Source organism: Patagioenas fasciata, chromosome 2 (genome assembly GCF_037038585.1).
Source record: "Patagioenas fasciata isolate bPatFas1 chromosome 2, bPatFas1.hap1, whole genome shotgun sequence".
Lineage (NCBI taxonomy): Eukaryota > Metazoa > Chordata > Aves > Columbiformes > Columbidae > Patagioenas > Patagioenas fasciata.
Genome location: NC_092521.1, coordinates 151,834,638 through 151,853,772, shown reverse-complemented (window position 1 = coordinate 151,853,772; position 19,135 = coordinate 151,834,638). Strand labels below are relative to the sequence as shown.

At 46.8% G+C, this 19,135-nt stretch overlaps 1 protein-coding gene across 1 annotated transcript; it reads left to right on the top strand.

Annotated features, from left to right (window-relative positions):
- The first annotated feature begins 6,434 nt into the window (after positions 1-6,434).
- On the top strand, positions 6,435-14,813 carry LOC136097601 (patched domain-containing protein 3-like). Its single transcript, XM_065830140.2, has 4 exons — positions 6,435-7,446; positions 7,619-7,740; positions 8,538-8,683; positions 11,680-14,813. Exons 1-4 carry the CDS (start codon positions 6,727-6,729, stop codon positions 13,290-13,292), a joined length of 2,601 nt encoding a protein of 866 aa, XP_065686212.1. The 5' UTR covers positions 6,435-6,726; the 3' UTR covers positions 13,293-14,813.
- The last annotated feature ends 4,322 nt before the right edge of the window (positions 14,814-19,135 follow it).

Sequence of the window (19,135 nt, the reverse complement as noted above, 5' to 3'; positions counted from 1 at the left end):
ACCGGAGCTGGATTCAGTCTCTCACTAGGCCTCAGTTCGCAGGGACAACCAGCAAGGTCCTCTCCTAATGTCGGCCATAAGCAGAAGGGAAGGAAAAAACAGACGAGATCCTCGTGATCTCCCACTTTTATATGAAGTATTCATGTGAATGGAATGTTATACACTGTTGGTCAGTCTCTTGGTCACTGGTTTCTCGTTGTCCCTCTCGCGAGATGTCCATCCGTACTTATCAATAAGTTTGCATTCCATTGCTAGGTTTAACCAAAACATGTGTTGGGTTCTCCAGGAAAATGCAGCTAATATGAAGGCTTTAGCTGACAGGCAAAATTCACTAAAAGAGAAACTTGTTTTTTAACAAAACCAGGACAGTTAGTTTGATTAAATTTATAAAGCAACATTTTTGTTTGTAAATATGAATCCTCTTATGCCCCAAACCTCAACTGATACCAACGTTTTACCACAAAAAGGAGCTTACAACTTCCCCACAGTGTCAAAAATTCACAGGTAATTCCCTGTCCCAGTCTGTAGTGGGACTTTTTCTGGGCCATGGTGTGTGAGACATGAGTGTGACAGAGGCTGGACTGAAGACAAGCACTCTTCCTGCTGCACTAGGAAAACACAAAGAAATCACATTGTGTTGCCTTGAAGACGTGGGTCTGCCCTATGTTAAAAGCTTTCTCTTTGAAGGTGAAGTTGTACCACACTTTGGTTTACAATTCTATGGGGCATACCCTCACAAAACATTCATAACTTTTAGTGTTGATACAGATAGATTTAAAATGCCGTGAACTAACAATTGCCCTTGACCATAAATACAGACCTTATACCAAAGTCACATACAATACAAGAGCTTCCCAACAAGTTAGAAATGTGATCACAGAATCACAGAATGGTTGGGGTTGAAGCAACCTCTGAAGTTCACCTATTCCAACCACCTGCTAAAGCAGGTTCACCAGAGCAGATCACACAGGAATGTGTCCTGGTGTTATAGATTGCATAACTAAAGTAAATTTGCTAATCAAACCAAGATATATTAGTAGTTGGCAATTCACTGAGTTGTGTAAATGTTAAACCGCCATGTTCTGTCACTATAGTTTGCCACAACCTGGTTTTGCAAGTTTTGGCAGGAAGGATGTTGCACACCCTGCTTTGCGAGTTTTGGCGGGAAAGCTTTTGTGTGCTTATGGGAAGGGGGATGTACTTTGCTGTGCGGGGGACAGCATAGCAACCCATCTAACCAATCAGAAAGAAGATCGGGGGGCGTGTATTTACAGACGGTATATAAACACTTTTTTTCTGTAACCAATTTGCGTGCCTTTGGGTGGAGCAGTGACTCGCGGGCTGCCCAGCGCTGTTTTGCTCGTTTATCTTTAACAAAAGTTATTCTAAATTTCTTTTAGTCATATTTGACTATAACACAGGTGGGTTTTTAATATCTCCAGAGATGAGACTCCACAGCCTCTCTGGGCAGCCTGTTCCAGCGCTCTGGCACCCGCAAAGTAAAGAAGTTTCTCCTCATATTCAGATGGAACCTCCTATGCTTCAGTCTGTGCCCATTGTCCCTCATCCTATCATTGGGCATCACTGAAAGGAGTCTGGGCCCATCCTCTTGACACCCACCCTTGGCATATTTATGAGCCTAAATTAGAGCCCCTCTCAGCCTTCTCTTCTCCAGGCTGAACAGACCCAGCTCTCTCAGTCTCCCCTCATAAGAAAAATGCACCAGACCCCTAATCATCTTTGTAGCTCTCTGTTGGATTCCCTCCAGTAATTCCTTGTCCTTCTTAAACTGGGGAGCCCAGTACTGGACGCAGTACTCCAGATGTCACCTCACTGGGTCAGAGTAGCGGGGAGGTACAACCTCCCTTGACCTGCTGGTCACACTCTTCCTAATGCACCCAAGGCTACCATTGGCCTTCTTGGCCAATCAAGGTAGTTGATTATTTTCCCATTTTATACTGAAACATTGAGCGAAGGTCATAAAATTTATAATTTCTTCAGAAAGCTGTAGAGAAAGCTCAAAGTATATTGAGCAAAGTCCAAATTATTTATGATTTCTTCTGAAAGATGTAAAAAGAGTTCAAAGTGTCAACTGAAAGGGTATTTCTTGACAATTTATGTCACGAAAGATTAGCCTAAAACCAATCATGATCTAATCTTCAGCACCTACGTATTTTCCTGAACGAAAAAGAAAAAAAAAAAAAAGAGAGGAAGATGCTGCACACTTGACCCAATATCCATCCCCCTAAGGAAGGATTACCTTGGTTATCCCTCAGCAGGGAACTCCTCACCAGGTTATGTTATCTTGTGCATTTTATGTGACAAGAACTTTCTGAGAAGAGCAATCACAAAGCTGAGAAAGGGAGACAGATAATTACAGCTGTTCAAGGAGGCTCTGGGAGAGGAACAGTAACATATTGCTGTGCCAAAACTAATCACTACTTTGGTCTGCTTGCCTGCTGCAGTTCTGTTTCACATCAAAATACAGTCGTCTCCAATAAGGAAGAATGAGTTGGTTTATTAGTGTTTAGTTTATTTATTTTTTTAACTCAGCCCATTCACATTAATGCATGAGACCTCAAAGCGATTTGAAACAGAATAATAGAATCATAGAATGGTTTGGGCACCACCATCCCCCGCAATAAGCAGGGACATCTTCAACTAGTTCAGGTTACTCAGAGCCCCATCCAGCCTGGCCTGGAATGTTTCCAAGGATCGGGCATCTACCACCTCTCTGGGTGTCATAGTTTAACCCCAGCTAGCAATCATGAATAAACATTTGTTAGTTCCGGGTCCTGGTGCCAGGTTATCTTAGGGGTTTTCTTTGGAACTGTATGCTATAAACAGATAACCAGGCCTGGAGGAAACCAGGAACTCACCTCCCATCTGGTTGCCATCATCAGCAGGCCACCATCATTGTTCATTTGTGTGCATTTTTCTGAAGGCCCCAGGACATGCAATTCTTTCTTGCACACTGGCTAGTGAGGACATAGAGGGCACAAACCTTCCGGCTGACAATTAGACCGTTCACTTTGGATACAGGGGTTTGAAGCACTGCATTCCCCACGCCATCTGCAGACATGTCACCTCAGGGCCATGGACTGTCACTGCCTGGCACAGGTAGCAAAGTCCAATTGTTTCACCCAGGTGTGCAGGCAAACAAAGGCAGTAGCCAGGCACCCACAGAGCACTCCTGCCTCATCCAGATGGAGGGATAGGATAGGATAGGATAGGATAGGATAGGACAGGACAGGACAGGACAGGACAGGACAGGATAGGACTTTCCTGTCATTGTCAGGTTATACGGCAGCAACGGTAAAGAACAGGTTAGTCAAATTTCCTTCAGAAATGGCACAGACATATCTTACACTGCATTATGGTGGAAGGAATGGAACAAAAGATTTCTTGATCTCCCTTTTTTATTCCAGGGTCCAGTGCATCTCACACAATTGGCAAAGCACTTTCCATGGGCAGCCTGTGTACAGAAATGCCCCTCTGTCCTGGTGTTCCAACGAGAGGGGCAGGAATAAGCCATATCTGCCTTGACTGAGAATTTGAAACTACAAACATTCATCCATGGTGTAAGCACAAAGTTCTACATTTTGAAATTAAAAAACACAGAGAGATACCAGCCTACTGGAGTGAGATCAGTCAAGGGCCACCATGATGTCTGAGTCCTGGAGCACACAACGTACCAGGCCAAGAGAGCTACATTCAGTCTGGAGAAGACCAAGAGTGGGGAGGATCTTCTTGATGCCTTCAGCTATGTGATGGGAAGGTGCAGAGAAGACAGAGCCAGACTGTTCTCAGATGTGCTGGGAAAGGACAAGGAACAACTGTCACAAGTTGTATCAAGAGAAATTCCAATAAGATATTGACACAGGCAAAAACTGTTTACTGATTCAAGGAATTTCTCTGAATGTAATTTATTTGCCAATTAGCAATCTATTAATTCTGGTATCAAAGCAAACTAAAAATAACCAACCCACTGTTAGGAAAAACACCCCTGCTTCCCTCCAGACACCTCTTCCTCCACCATTTTTGCTCCTCAGCCCCTTTAGTGAGGTGGCAGGCAGCACAGGAGAATGGGGCCACCACAAGCATGGTGGTTCCTTCACTGGCAGCAGCTTCTTTGGGCTACACCTCTCAACTGAAGCAGCCCCTTGGCTCCAGCCCCTGCCCAGACATGGTCTTCTCTCTTTCCTCCTTCAACCTGGCTTTTTTTCCCCACTTCTCCTTCTCCTGTGGCCTCATTTCTCCTTTTGTTTGGTGTTTACCACCCTTACTCTAAGATGTTTCCACAGAGGTGCCACGGACTCCCCTGGGGAAGGGCTCAGCCATGCCCTGCAGTGTGTCCATCAGGGCCAGCTGCCTCACACCTGTGGGCAGATTGCTCAGAGACCATGGGTCTCAGATAACAACAATTAAAAACTAACTCTGTTCCAGGGTGTTATCTTCTTGTTCACAAACTAATACAAACCACAACTGTGCTAGCTACAAAAAATAAAGGTTTCTAACTGCATGAAGAAAACTGACTTTCAGCCAAACCAGCACAGCATGTCAACCATATCTCTGCTTTGCTTGTCACCATTTCATTAGCATTAGGAAACACAAAGAAGCGTGGTGTTATCACTATTTACCTATGTGGCAATATTTGCAAACAGTAATTCACTGGAACCCCCAACAAACAGAACATACCCATCAGGAGAAAGCTTGTGCTTTCATCCATAAATACAGGAAAGCTTCACTTGCGGGAAGTCCTGTAGTCCTGTTCCTGGCCCTGCCCCAAAGAGTATTTCAGATTTTATCTTACTAGAAATCAATATAAAATGCATGGACAAGAACCCAGATTGTTGGAGAGAAGTCTGGTACATACCTTCTGCTTGAAAATGACTCTGAATTGAGAGTTGGTGGAGCCATCTTCCCATGCCATCAAGTCAGACCCCCAAGGCTCAGAAAGAGTTAACCTTAAGACAGTTACCTGTGCTCCATGTACTCAGTACCCTGACTGCAGAGCTGCTGCCACCATCCCATTTCCTGCCTCCTGATCATGACCAGAGCTTGTCTCCAGCTCCCAAGGAGCCAGAAAGAAACTGGACATGACAATTGGTCCATTTTTCTTTTTTGCCTGGTTAAGCTTAAAGAAGTCAGTAACCCCTTATGCTGTTTTGTTATTGTTTGTTTGTTTTTTCACAGTGAAAGCATGTAGCTGGACAGCATCTCTTCATGTCTGCTGTAACGTCAGTGGGTCATCCACAACCTGATCCACTGCAAGGTTATCCTAAAAGCCTTCTTGGTGTCTGGCCGTTGGGATAGACGTGTCTCTGTAGCTTATTCCCAGACACAGGTCTATTTTTCTCTGGAGTTTTCTCTATGTAACAGATGCTACCTCTTCCAGCTGGGTGATTCCTTGACAAGAATTCATCAGGTGCCTACATGACATCAAATAGCTTACCCCTTTTTCTGAAGACAGATTCTCCTATGTGAACAGCTCTTACTCTAACATGATATAAATCCATTCAAGGAAACAGATAACAGAATGTGGGAGATGCTACGAGTTTAGAGTCAGATTCATTTAAAAACTGTAATTTTGACAAGTTGGGAGCTACAGGAAATCGCTTCTAAGTGCCTGTCTTCCACAGAGAAATGAAGAACTGACACACCTTCCTCAGAACACCTGCACACAGAAATGGGAATCAGCAGGATCCAACCTGCAGTAAATGCTGGGCACAGCGGGAGATCTGTAACGCTGCTCAGAGCCTGGCTGGCTGGCTTCTGCTCATGGGTGGCAACCCTGTCTCCTTAGGATGAGAGAGAAGGAATACCTGCAACTTTTCTTAGCAAATACTGGCAGGAGAGTAGAGAGTTGCTTCTTTCACAGAAGGGCAAGAAGTGACTTGTGATGAATTAGCTAATTGGCTAGACACCTCTCCAGAAGTATCACACCTGAGCTTAATGTTATCCTCGGCCACAGGACACTCAGATCACTGTCACCAGTGTCAAGAACACCAGGCTATAAGGTATTTTGTGGACTTGGAAAGATGCTTTCTATGCTTGCTACAGCACAAAACTATAGCGTACCACAGCACCGAGATTTCTGTGCCTTGCCCATTGCAATCACTAAACCTTGTTTCAAAGTCTTATTTCTTCAGCTCTCACTCCGCCGTTTTGTAAACCTGCTTGCCATGAGAGCAAACACAGCAAGACATACATCACTACTGCCTATGTTCTTCCCATGGGCAGAAGAACAATCCTAAGTGATGACATAATGACCAGAGCAGATTTGGGGGAAAACAGTGAAGACAACGAAGCCCAGAGGGCAAAGTGTAGGAGCAGGGCCGTGCCCGGCATAGCCGAACCTACACCCCGCGGGCTGACCCATGCTGCGGGCACAGACCGGGCTCCACTCAGCGCGCTGTAGCGGCACCGAGGCCCCGCCAGCACGGGGCTTCCCGGGGCGGGTCATGCGCCCATGGCCGGCGGGAGAGGCGGGGCGGGAGCGCGGGTCCGCCCGTTGGAGACTCGAGTGCAGGGTGCGGCGAGGGAGGCTCGTGCCCCCGCCCGCCTGTGCGGGAAGCGGCGGTGGTCCCGGAGGGTCAGAGCAGGGGAGGGCGCGGCCACCTGCCCGCCGAGCAGCGCTCATTCGCTCCGCGGCCCCCGCGGGCACAACGCGGCTCTGCCCCGGCGCAGGAGCTGCCGCCGGCAGCCCGTGTCCCCGACTCGCCCATGGCGGAGCCGCCGCATCCCGCCGAGCGCTGCTCCTGCCGCAACACTAACTGCCTGGAGCGGCCGCTCAGGCGGCTCTTCCGGGGGCTGGGAGGCGCCGTGGCCGCCTGGCCCTGGCCCTTCGTGCTGCTGCCGCTGCTGCTGTCGGGCGGGCTGGGCGCCGGATTCCTGTTCCTGCGGCAGCGGCAGGCGAACGACATCGAGGAGCAGTTCACGCCGACGTGGGGGCCCGCCAAGGCCGACCGCGACTTCGTGCAGCGGTTCTTCCCCACCAACGACTCGGAGCGCTTCTCCGCCGCGCGCCTGCCCACCGAGGGCACCTACGCCGCCTTCATCGCCGTGGCGGCGGGGAACGGCTCGGTCCTGGCCCCGGCGGCGCAGCGCGACGTGCTGCAGCTGGACGCGGTGATGCGCGCCCGCGAGTACGAGCAGTTCTGCGCTGTCAGCAACGGCACCTGCGCCATCCCCAACCTGCTGCAGTACGATGGGGCGTCCCTGGAGAACCTCACCTTCCCCTTCAGCGGCGGCTTCTTCCTGGGAACCGTTCTGGGCGGCGTGCAGACGGACCCCGGCGGGCGGGTGCTGTCGGCGCGGGCGCTGAGGCTGCTGTATTACCTGCGGGAGGACGGCCCCGCGGCGGCGGGGAGCCGGCGCTGGCTGGAGGAGTTCTTGGGGGACATGCCGATGCAGCTGGAGGCGCTGGGCATCACCGCTATTCAGGTGAGATGGGGCGGGTACAGCTGTGCCGGGGCCGCCGGGTCCCGAGATACCCGGGCTGCGAGGGCCACGGAAATGCGTTAGTGCCAACGTGATGTTTAGCATTGTCTGTGTGTGTAGATAAAGACTAAGAAAAAAAGTAGAAGTGCTTCATCTTTCGTTGTTTTAACAACAGGTGACTTACTTTACCTCGCTGTCCAGACAACAGGAGTTTGAAGGAAATACCAAGAGTGTGATCCCACTCTTTTCCATAACGTATTTCTTGACAATAACCTTTTCAATCGTCTCTTGTCTAAGGTAAAATGCGTTCTAAGCTGTGGAACAGTAAGAAGTGACTGCTGTTCTTCTGTACCTTGCCTAAACTGATTTCTGCTTTTGTCAAGTGAAGTGATTCTTGAAGCTGCAGACTTCAGGGGACACTTAATAATAGGCAAACAAATGTATTTCTTTGTAAATATCAGTTTTAAAGGGGAAGGAAGCAGGGGAGGGAGGAAGAAGTGTACCTGTTAAGATCTGTTTGCACTTGTTTCTACCACTGCTCGGTTAAGGTTCAGATGGATGATCACTGGCTTCAGAGATCACCACATGTCTGGGTACAGCTTTAGGTGTTCTTCTTGCTAGTAGAGTCTGAGCCTTAATTGCTGTCCACAAAGAACATAGTCTGTCCCTTTCTTTGTGCTGGTGGAAGGGAAATCATTGTACATTTGACAACCATATGGCAGCGTTTGTGTGCTGTGCTTGAGAAAGAACGGTGTACTCCAATGGTGGGCTTGTTGGTTTAGCGCTTGCATCAGTCATCATGGGTAGAGCTGATGTATCTTCATCTTTCCAGCCCTCTTGTCGTTGATGCCAAGATCAGTACACATCTTTATGCTTCTGGATATAACTGGCCAGTAGTAATAATGTATTTAGCACCTCCTATATAAATTAATCTTTTCTAATGCTGACAGCTGGGAGCTCTCCTCGCAAACAGCAGCTTTCCTCAACAGCTCTTTTCACAGACAGGCTGTCCTTGTTATCTGTGCACTTTTCTTGCCAAACACCTTGCTGAAATATTTGACATGTAACTAAGATGTTCCTTAAAATATTTTCAGACTGAGCTGTATAAGAAATAATGTCTGGCTTGCATGCTGTGGAGTGGTCTCTGCCGGTTTAGCTGTATTAAGCAGTTTTGGATTGCTGCTCTTCTGTGGAGTCCCGTTTGTGGTCACTGTAGCAAGCGCGCCATTTCTTATCCTGGGTAAGTAAACAAAGCAAGTCAGATTCAGATACCAAGACTGAAGTGGAGTTAAAACAACCTGGCACTGTTAGTCTTTCATGATGTGAGCATCAGATCCTACACAATCCCGTCCTGCAGTGAGGAGATGCTTGGAGGTGCAGGCTCCTCTGAGCTCCCACAGGCGGGTGAGCCGCTCAGCTCAGCGCACCCACGCTGGGGCTGGAGCCGGGCTCTGGCACAAGGGCAGCTCCTCCCTAAAAATAGTGCTTGCTCTAGCTCCATTGCTGAGGTATGAGAGCTATAAATGAGAGGGTGGTAAGGTGAGTGCTTCTGGCATTGTTCTAGCATCCCTGGTAATTTAGCCATTACGATTAATCATTTATTTAACTAGTGCTAATACTTGAGGTGAGCTCAACCAGGTTCTGTCACTGCATTCCCCTGTATCATTGCCTGCCGTTATCTATAGGCATACTATAAGCATTTACATATCTCATTAGCTTTGTTTAAGTTTGTCTACCCCAAAATAGTTTGTAGTTAATACTGTTCTATGGGACTGCTGAATTTGTCAGCAATTTAGGCAGGTGCAGAGGTCTTCCCCAAACCATACACCTCTTGACCTCTTCTTTTTCTCCCTGCTTCCCTGCTGTTAGTCAGCTTCAGGCTGCAACAGCAGCACCATGGAACATGTGTCCTGTGTGCAGCTTGTGCTACACGAGCACTGACTTAACCTACTACCTGTGGGACGTAAGTTACTGTAAGGTTTTGTATTCTCAGAGTGTAGTCTTTCATCAGATGAAATTTGGCCTCAATACAACTTAAGCAATGAGTAGGACTGTCTGTAATTTCAAATTAAAAATCCATCTCGTTTTGTTATGATGTGAAATCTCCTCTGAAATATCATGACTAGGTACCACAGTCTCATTTAGCTGTACAACTGAAGTGATGCACCCTTTGTGTAACCAGCTCCCCCCCAAAATGCCAGGAAGTTAGTATCACTGCATCACAGTTGCACAGACTGCTTGAAAGCCAGTGCTGAACTTTCCAAATACCGTTAGATAATGTTGCTGCAAATGAATTACTGTTTAAAAAATCCTTATATGGTCTCCTATATGAGAAATTCATGTGATCTTTTCTTGGCCTTGGTCTCATGGTTAGGAAAGTACATGGAACTCCTGGGTTGACAGAAGCTTTGTGTCATACCAGATATCTAATGCAAATGCTCCTCAGGGCATGCACTGTTTCTTTGTTTCCTACATAATTCAAATGCATTTTATATTTGCTTTTGTTGGCTCATCAACTGCAGAGGCACTAAATTTTAGAAAGACCCTTTTGTATACCCGGGAAAGGGCTTAAGCCAGTCTCTTCAGATCTTTATGAGGAACAAGCAGACTTTTGTCCTCCTTGCATTAGACCAAAAAAATTATCAGCCTGCTTGGTTTCCAGCAGCAGCTCGGCTCACTGCCGTCCAGCAGCAACTTTTTCATGTGCTGCTTAATTTATCTTTGCACGTTTACTGGCAATTGCCTCTTGAGGCAGCAGGTAGTGATTTCATCTGTTCTTTTATGCTCAGCTATATCATCTGTGCTTACTCTGCTATTCACAGTCTTGCTTCCCCTTTTAGTCCAGGACCCAATCTTCCTGGCAGGGTTTCCCAGGACTCTGGGGGTGGGTAATAAATGCAGGCACATGAATACAAATGTGAAGATAAATGAATAATAAATCATGAATAAGTGCTCAAAGATAAGCTGGATAAAAGATAAGTGGAGAGCGTGAATCACTGGACAAGTGGCATCAGTGTTTTCCCATGTGATAAGCAGCTGTTCTCCCTGTCTGCTGAATGCAGAGCAGAGCAAAAAATTACTGATTTGCTGCAGTGATGAAGAAGAGATTCCAGAGATAATGGGTGACACTTCCAGTGCTAAGGATAGTTGAGCATCTGAATAAGCAACATATTGCCTTGGAGCTTGGGTAAGAGATGTGAATCGACACCTCCCCATGCTGGTAAGGTCCTCTCACCATTACCCACTATTAGTTTTTAATGTTGGCAGGGAAAAGGTAGGAAAAAGAAGTATTAAGGCAATCAAAAGGGATTTGAGAGCTATGGGGCAGTTGATTGATGGCTCAGGTGGTTTTCTCCTCCATCGTTTCAATAGCAGGCAGGAACACAGAATGGAACAGGCAGGCCCAACTAATCAACACGTGGCTCTGTGACTGGTGTCACTGATGGATACAAAGCTACTGGAGAGTGTCCAGAAGAGGCTACAAAGTTGGTGAAGGGTTTGGAGGGGAAGCCGCATGAGGAGCAGCTAAAGTCACTTGGATGGTTCAGCCTGGAGCAGCCTAAGGGAAGACCTCATCATGGCCTACAGCTTCCTCACAAGGGGAAGAAGAAGAGCAGGTCCTGAACTCTTTAGTTTCGTGACCAGTGACAGAACCCAAGGGAATGTCAAGAAGATGTGCCGGGGGAGGTTTAGGTTGGACATTAGGAAAAGATTCTTCACACAGATGGTGCTGGGGCACTGGAACAGGCTCCCCAGGGAGATGTCACAGCCCCAATCCTGACAGTGTTCAAGAAGAGACTGGACAACACCCTCAGACACATGGTGTGAACTGTGGGGTTGTCATATGCAGGCACAGGAGTTGGACTCGATGATCCTTGTGGGTCCCTTCCAACTCAGGACATGCTATGATTTAAACCAGTTTAATCACTGGACACCAGAGACAACGCATGTGTCAGAGATGCACTTGCTGTGCTCAGTCCTTCAGCACAGCAGGGTGACAGATCAACAACCCATCAGCTCACCAGGAGTTTCTGAAATATAATAAATTCAGCTACCCACAAAGGAACTATTTTCCTGTATCTGTTTAACTTGTATCAACACTACAGCAATGTTAATAGCCTAACTTTCTTTTTCAAAATTTTGTGCAGACTTAAATGCAATTCATTTTGCAGTTCTGTTGGGTGTTAGTGCAAGCTGCCATTTGCCATGCAGCATTAACTTTTTGTCCTCCTGCAGGAGTTGGTGTTGATGACATGTTCATCATGATCGCTTGCTGGGAACAAAGCTCAAGAAAAGAAGGTAAATCAAGTGTTAAGTCTCGTCTGGCTGAGACCTACGCCGAAGCAGCACTTTCTGTGACCATCACCACTCTTACAGATGTTTTGGCTTTCTTCATTGGCACCTGGACTTCCTTTCCATCAGTGAGATCATTTTGCCTCTACACAGGCACTGCTTTTGTCTTCTGCTATATATATACCATGACCTTCTTTGGGGCAATTATTGTATTAAATCATAAAAGGGAGCAAGGAAACCGACACTGGCTAACTTGTATGCCTGTGAGAGATAAAGATCGGGCTGAGGCGTCTTGCTTGTACAATGCTTGCTGTATAGGCAAGTGTTCTGGGGAGTCACCTCAGCCAGAAAGTGAACATCCAATGAGCATATTCTTTAAGAAGTATTATGGTCCTTTTTTTACAAATAAATGGATCAAGCTACTTGTGGTGTTGCTGTACGGAGCATACTTGGGTGGCAGTGTTTATGGATGTACTCAGATCAGGGAAGGCATTGATCTTCGAAATCTGGCGAGTGATGACTCTTATGTTATTCCATACTATGATGACTCTGACAAATACTTCTCAGTATATGGACCCAGGGTCATGGTTGTCATTACAGAAAGTGTGGATTACTGGAATGAGACTGTTCGTCTTGACATTGAGAACTGCATGCAGAATTTAGAGGACATTTCCTATGTAGATAAGAACCTCTCAGAGTCATGGCTGAGAGTTTACACAGGACTTGCAAATGCTACTATGATAAATATAAACGGTCAGACTGTCTTCATTAATAACTTACCTATGCTGTTCCAAATCGTTCCTAGTTTTGAGTGGGACATTAACAAGACTCAGGATAAAATAGAAGCTTCACGTTTCTTTATCCAGACAGTGAACGTAACCTCAGCCATTGATGAGAAGAATCTTCTCAGTGAGTTGAGAGAGACAGCCAAGCAGTGCAGTGTTCCATTAATGGTGTATCACCCAGCATTCATCTACTACGATCAGTACCTGGTCATAGTGCAGAACACCATTCAGAATATCATCGTGGCCACTGGGGCAATGCTCATTGTCTCCCTTTTGCTTGTCCCCAACCCCTTGTGTTGCTTGTGGGTGACTTTTGCTGTAGCTTCTGTTATAGTTGGTGTTGCTGGTTTCATGACATTTTGGAACGTCAATCTAGATTCCATATCCATGATCAACCTGGTCATTTGCATAGGGTTTTCAGTAGATTTTTCTGCTCATATTTCGTATGCCTTTGTGACAAGTGGAGAGTCCTCAGCCAATAAAAGGGCAATTGAAGCTCTGTCCTTGCTAGGTTACCCGGTATTACAAGGGGCAGTTTCTACTATATTAGGAGTAGTTGTCCTGGCTGCAGCAAAAACCTACATTTTTAGGACATTTTTCAAGATCATGTTCCTTGTTATCTTATTTGGGCTTCTTCATGGTCTTGTTTTTATTCCAGTGTTTTTAACCTTTTTTGGCAACTTTGGCAGATCACCCCAAGATACCAAACCTAAGGCACCAGAGTTTCGGTTGTCAAATATTAAAGTCTGTGCAAGAAAAAGTTATATGTAATATGTATTTATTAAATGTAGGCTAAAACTCAGTGATTTTCAGGGAATATAAGAAATTAAGAAAATGAAGGACAGAAAAATAAATACAACAGGGAAGCAAAGGCTTCAGAATAGCCAGGCAAAAAAATAACAAAGAAACAAAAAACAAATAAAAACAAACAAACAAAAACCGAAAGAAATTGAAACACTCAGAATGGTTTTGCATTTCTCATTTTTGTGTGCTTGCTTAACACTTTATTGTTAAACCCGTTTTTGTGACTTGTTTACTGAATGTATTAAGATTATTATGAGCACTGACCACTGCACCAGTTTAATGGATTATGTGACAGGTCTGTCAGGCAATGTACCCAGGGGAAGGACAGCTCCCAGGGGTTTGCATTTCCCGCCTGGTGACCTGGATGCTGTAACTCAGCCCACGCTGAGCCTGAAGACCATTTTCCCACAAGAGGCTCAAACCTGGAGGTTTCACACCAGGTTTACACGAACTCAGAACCACCTTGGACTGCAATGATTCCTAAGCCTTCAGGAGGCAAAGTCTGCTTAGGCTCCTTATGCAGCACAAGAAACCCTCAGGGATCACAAATGGACTCAGATTTTCTCTTCAGATCTTTTTCTTGGTGTCCCTTTTCCTCACTATGATTAAACATCATGTAGCTTTAAGAAGACTCTGCGTAGCTTGCGTTGGCTGCAGTTTGGAAAGGGTAGGTGATGGAACTTGTGTGGAACCTACTGAGTCACCATTTCAGAAGATGCTGTGCCAGGGCATGACAGGGCAAGGATTCACTAGAGGGAATCACACCCTGATTTAGGACAAAGTGAAAAAGCAGCTCAGGTCTAAGCCATTAGTCCTAAAAATATGAACTTGTAATTTCTATGATGTTCATCAGTGACAATGCATCCTGTGAAGCGTTGATAGAGCAGAGGAGCTTTCACTGAAATAACAGCTAATAGTGTATTGGGTGATCTTTGAACCTGTAGGGACAAAACACTGTATGAGAAGTCAATTCATAATTTGTGTGTAACAAGCTACCTGTTGGAAATAAACAAATGGTGGTAACTGTTATTTGTAATTTTGGAAAAATTGGTCTAGGAGATATTAAACCATTCAGTCTAAATCTGCAGCTGGGGTCAGTCAGTTAGTTGTCAGTCAGCAATGAGCAACCAAGGAGCACAGCAGCAATTACAGTAAGTTCTGCTGCAGAGCACAGATCAAGGAGACGAGGGGCATACACGGTGCCAGGCAAATCCACGGACGGGCACAGAGACCACCTGAAAATTGGCTGATCTTTCGAGAATAGCTCATGCGGCAGGTCATTACCAGGACATTTCAACAGCCCTTAGGGAGCGCAGGCAACCAGGAGCGCAGCGAACAGATGAGGCAGTTAGCACAGCAGTTAGCCTCATGGTCCTTCTGGCTGCAAGAGCTGATGCAGCCACCCAAACGGAGCTTGTGAGGGAAGATGCAGCTGTCCAGGTCCTGGGCTGCAGAGTGCACCCAGGTTTCTGCTCAGGGACTGATGGCAGCAGCGAGCTCACCTGTGGGTGATGAGCCCAAGTGAAGGATCTGCTCAGCCTGGTGACGGAGCTTCGAGAAGAGGTGTCCAGGCTGAGGAGCTTCAGAGAGTCAGAAAAGAAAGTTGACTGGTAGACTCACAGTCTGCTATCCCTGATGCAGGAACAGAAACTAATCATGGCACCAGGTTAAAGGGAGACCCTACCCTCTTGTCATGAGGCAAACCAGAAGATGGGGGAGAATGGAAATGGCTTATAGCTCAGGGCAGCACGTGAACGTGCACTCAGCCTGCCCCACCTTCCCAGGTGCCTGTATACAACAGGTATGAGGCTGTGGAATTGGATGGGCAAGCAGCTGATGCTGCTGCTGAAGACCCTTCTGGGAAGGGTGGGTCCTCTAAGCAACCCACACGCCACATGAAACCCAGCAAACCCATTAAAATGTCACATGTAAAGAGGAAAAGAAGGGTGATTGTCACAGGCGACTCCCTTCTGAAGGGAACAGAGGGCCCAATATCCCAACCCGCAGGGAAGTCTGCTGCCTCCCTGGGGACAGGGTGAGAGATGTGGCTCAACAACTCCCCTGGCTGGCAAGGTCCTCTGATTATTACCAGCTATTGGTTTTTAATGTTGGCAGGGAAGAGATAGGCAAAAGTAGTATTGAATCAAAAAGGATTTCAGAGCATTGAGGCAGCTAGTCAATGGCTCAGGTGCTCAAGTGGTTTTCTCCTCCATCATTTCAGCAGCAGTCAGGAACACAGAATGGAACAGGCAGGCCCAACTAATCAACACATGGCTCCGTGACCGGTGTCATCCGTGGAACTTCAGGTTTTTCAACCATGGGATAGTTGGTCCTTTGCCAGATCTTCTGACACCCAACGGGATGCACCTCTCTCAGAAGGGGAAAAGGGTGTTTGCTCAGGGGCTAGCAAGGCTGATTGTTAGGGCTTTAAACTAGGCTGGAAGGGGGAACGGGGCGGTAGCAGGCCAGTCAGTGATGAGCAGCAGGATGGCACACCAAAGCTCAAAGAGACGCATGACTGTGAGATTCCTCAGACTGTGCCACAAGGTGAAGGGCACAATCAGCCACACTGGAAGTGCTTCTACACCAATGTGCTTAGCATGAGGAAAAAGCAAGGTGAACTGGAAGCCTTGGCCCGGTCCCACGGATATGATAAAATCGGCATTAGCGAAACCTGATGGGATGAGTCCTGTGACTGGTGCACCATGATGGATGGCTACAGGCTGTTCAGAAGGGACAGGCAGGGTTGGACAGGCTGGGGGGGGTGGCACTGTATGTAGCAGAGGGGCTGGAGTGCACGGAGCTGGCAGTTGGTGATGGCAAAGTTGAGAGCGTCTGGGTAAGGATTAAGGGTCAAAGCAGATGTTGTTGCGGGTGTTTACCATAGGCCACCCAGCCGGGATGCTGACACTGATGAGTTATTCTTTAAGGAACTAAGCAAAACCTCCAAGTCATCTGCCCTTGTCCTTATGGTGGACTTCAACTTGCCAGATGTCAACGGGGAATATCATACAGCTGACACCAACAGGTCCAGAAGATTCCTAAAGCATCTGGACAATAACCTCTTGGTGCAGGTTCTAAGGGAACCATCCAGGAAAGGCACCTTCCTAGATCTGATTCTCACTAACAGAGAGGGCCTTGTGGGAGAAGTGGCAACTGGTGGTTCCCTTGGCCACAGCAACCATGAAGCAGTCAGGTTCAAAATCTTTGCTAATTGGAGGAAAACTGCCAGCAAGACTTTAACACTAGATAAGAGGAGAGCAGACTTCAGGCTGCTCAGACAAATAGTAAGATTTCCTGGGAAGAAGCTTTTGAAGGTCCATCAGTGTTGGTCGCTACTAAAAGCACAGGACCAGGCAATTCCAAAATGCCAGGCAAAAATGGCGAGGCAAAAAGCCAGCTTGAAATATTTCTTCTTGAGATGTCAAAAAAGGAAATTATACTGTTAGTGGAAGCAAGTTCAGGCACGATGGGAGGACTACAGAGATGCTGCTCACCACTGCAGGGAAGAAATTCACACTGCCAAAGCTCAATTAGAATTGAAGCTGGCCAATACTGTGAAGGACAATAAAAAAGGCTTTTAAAAATATATATTAATGGTAAAAGGCAAACTAGAAAGAACATTGGCCCGTTACTGCATGAGCATGGTTGCCTTATTAACAAGGACACAGACAAAGTCGAAACATGTAATGTTTTCTTTGCCTCTATCTTCCACACCAATGATGGACTTGGGGGCCCCTATAGCCCCGGGTTAGAGAACCATGGCTGCAAGAACGATAAACTCCCAATCAATCTGGAACTTGTATGGGATTTGCTACTCCAGCGAGATCCCTACAAGTCGATGGGGCCTAATGGGATTCATCCAAGGGTGCTCAAAGAGCTGGCTGATGTCATAGCGAGACCTCTCTCTGTGATTTTTCAGTGCTCTTGGGAGTCTGGTGAGGTCCTGAATGACTGGAAGCTGGCAAATGTTGTCCTAATTTACAAGAAGGGCAAAAAGGATGACCCTGGCAACTACAGCCCTGTCAGCCTCACCACTGTGGCTGAGAAAATCATGGAGGATTATTCTGGGAGTTATTGAAAAACATCTGAATGACAATGCAGTCGTTGATCCCAGCCAGCACAGTTCATGAGGGGAAGTCTCAACTGACAAACTTAATTTCATTCTATGACAAGGTTACTCACCTAGTTGATCAAGGGAAGCCTGTAAATGTGATCTTCTTGGATTTCAGTAAAGCCTTTGATACTGTCTCTCACAGTATTCTCTTGGACAAGATGTCCAGCACACAGCTGGATAAACATATAATGCAGAGGGTGATGGGCCAGGCTCAAAGGGTTCTAATAAATGGGGTTATGTCTGGCTGGTGACCTGTCACTAGTGGGGTTCCACAGGGATCCATTTTGGGCCAGCACTCTTCAATGTCTTCATAAATGACTCAGACACAGGACTTGAGAGAATACTAAGTATGTTTGTCAATGATGCAAAATTGGTGGGAGCTGTTGACACTCTCAAGGGCAGAGAGGACCTGCAGAGGGATCTGGACAAACTAGAGAACTGGGCAATTGCCAGTCGCACGAAGCTCAACAGGGGTGAGTCCTGGATTTTGCACCTGGGACACGACAAACCTGGCTGTACGTACAGACTGGGGGATGAGATGCTGGAAAGCAGCTCTGCAGAGAGGGATCTAGGGTTCTGGTCAGTGGCAAGTTGAACATGAACCAACAGTGTCCCTGGCAGCCAAGAGGGCAACTGTGTCCTGGGTGCATCCAGCACAGCATGGCCAGCCAGGCAGGGAGGGGATTGTCCCGCTCTGCTCTGCACTGGTGCGGCCTCACCTGGAGCACTGTGTGCAGGTCTGGGCAACACAGGATAAAAACGAGATAAAGCTACTAGAGAGTGTCCAGAAGAGGCTATGAAGTTGGTGAAGGATTTGGACAGCCATATGAGGAGCAGCTGAAATCATTTGGTTCGTTCAGCCTGGAGGAGACTTCATCATGGTCTACAGGAGGGGCAGGCACCGATCTCTTCTGTCTGGTGACCAGAGACAGAACCTAAGGGAATGTCAGGAAGATGTGCCAGGGGAGGTTAGGTTGGACATTAGGAAAAGGTTCTTCACCCAGAGGGTGCTGGAGCACTGGAACAGGCTCCCCAGGGAGGTTTCACAGCCCCAATCCTGACAGTGTTCAAGAAGAGACTGGACAACACCCTCAGACAGATGGTGTGAAGTGTGGAGTTGTCATGCAGGGACAGGAGTTGGACTCAATGATCCTTGTGGGTCCCTTCCGGCTCAGGACATTTTGATTCTATTATAAAGGGTTTCTTCTGAGAGACACGGCAAGTGTGACAAAGCTGGGTCTGCCTCTGTTCTGGGGGGGTTTCTGGGGGCTACTGGGTAGCCAGGGCAGAATCCTTCTGTCCTTCCTGCTGTCTCTATGGGGACAGCAGACTGTAAAACCAAGTCATTGAGAAATTAACTTCCAGGACAAAGAAAGTACTGACACTAATTTTCAGAGCAATGAATCCTAGTCTACAGGCATTAAATATTTCAACTTAGAGTCACTATGAAAGCTACATAACAAAGCCCTAGATAAATCACTGATAGCCAAGAACAAATTGTGTGACCAGTTCCTCAGTATGGGCTGAATCTGGATTCCAACAAAAGCATTTATCAAAGAACACTGACAACGTTCTGTCCAAAAGCTGTTATTGACTACACTGCCACAGAAAACGAAACTAAAATCAAAATCCAAAATGACTTAAAAAAGGAAGGCATCTTAAAGAATAGACAAAAGGAACAGGACTCGCTACT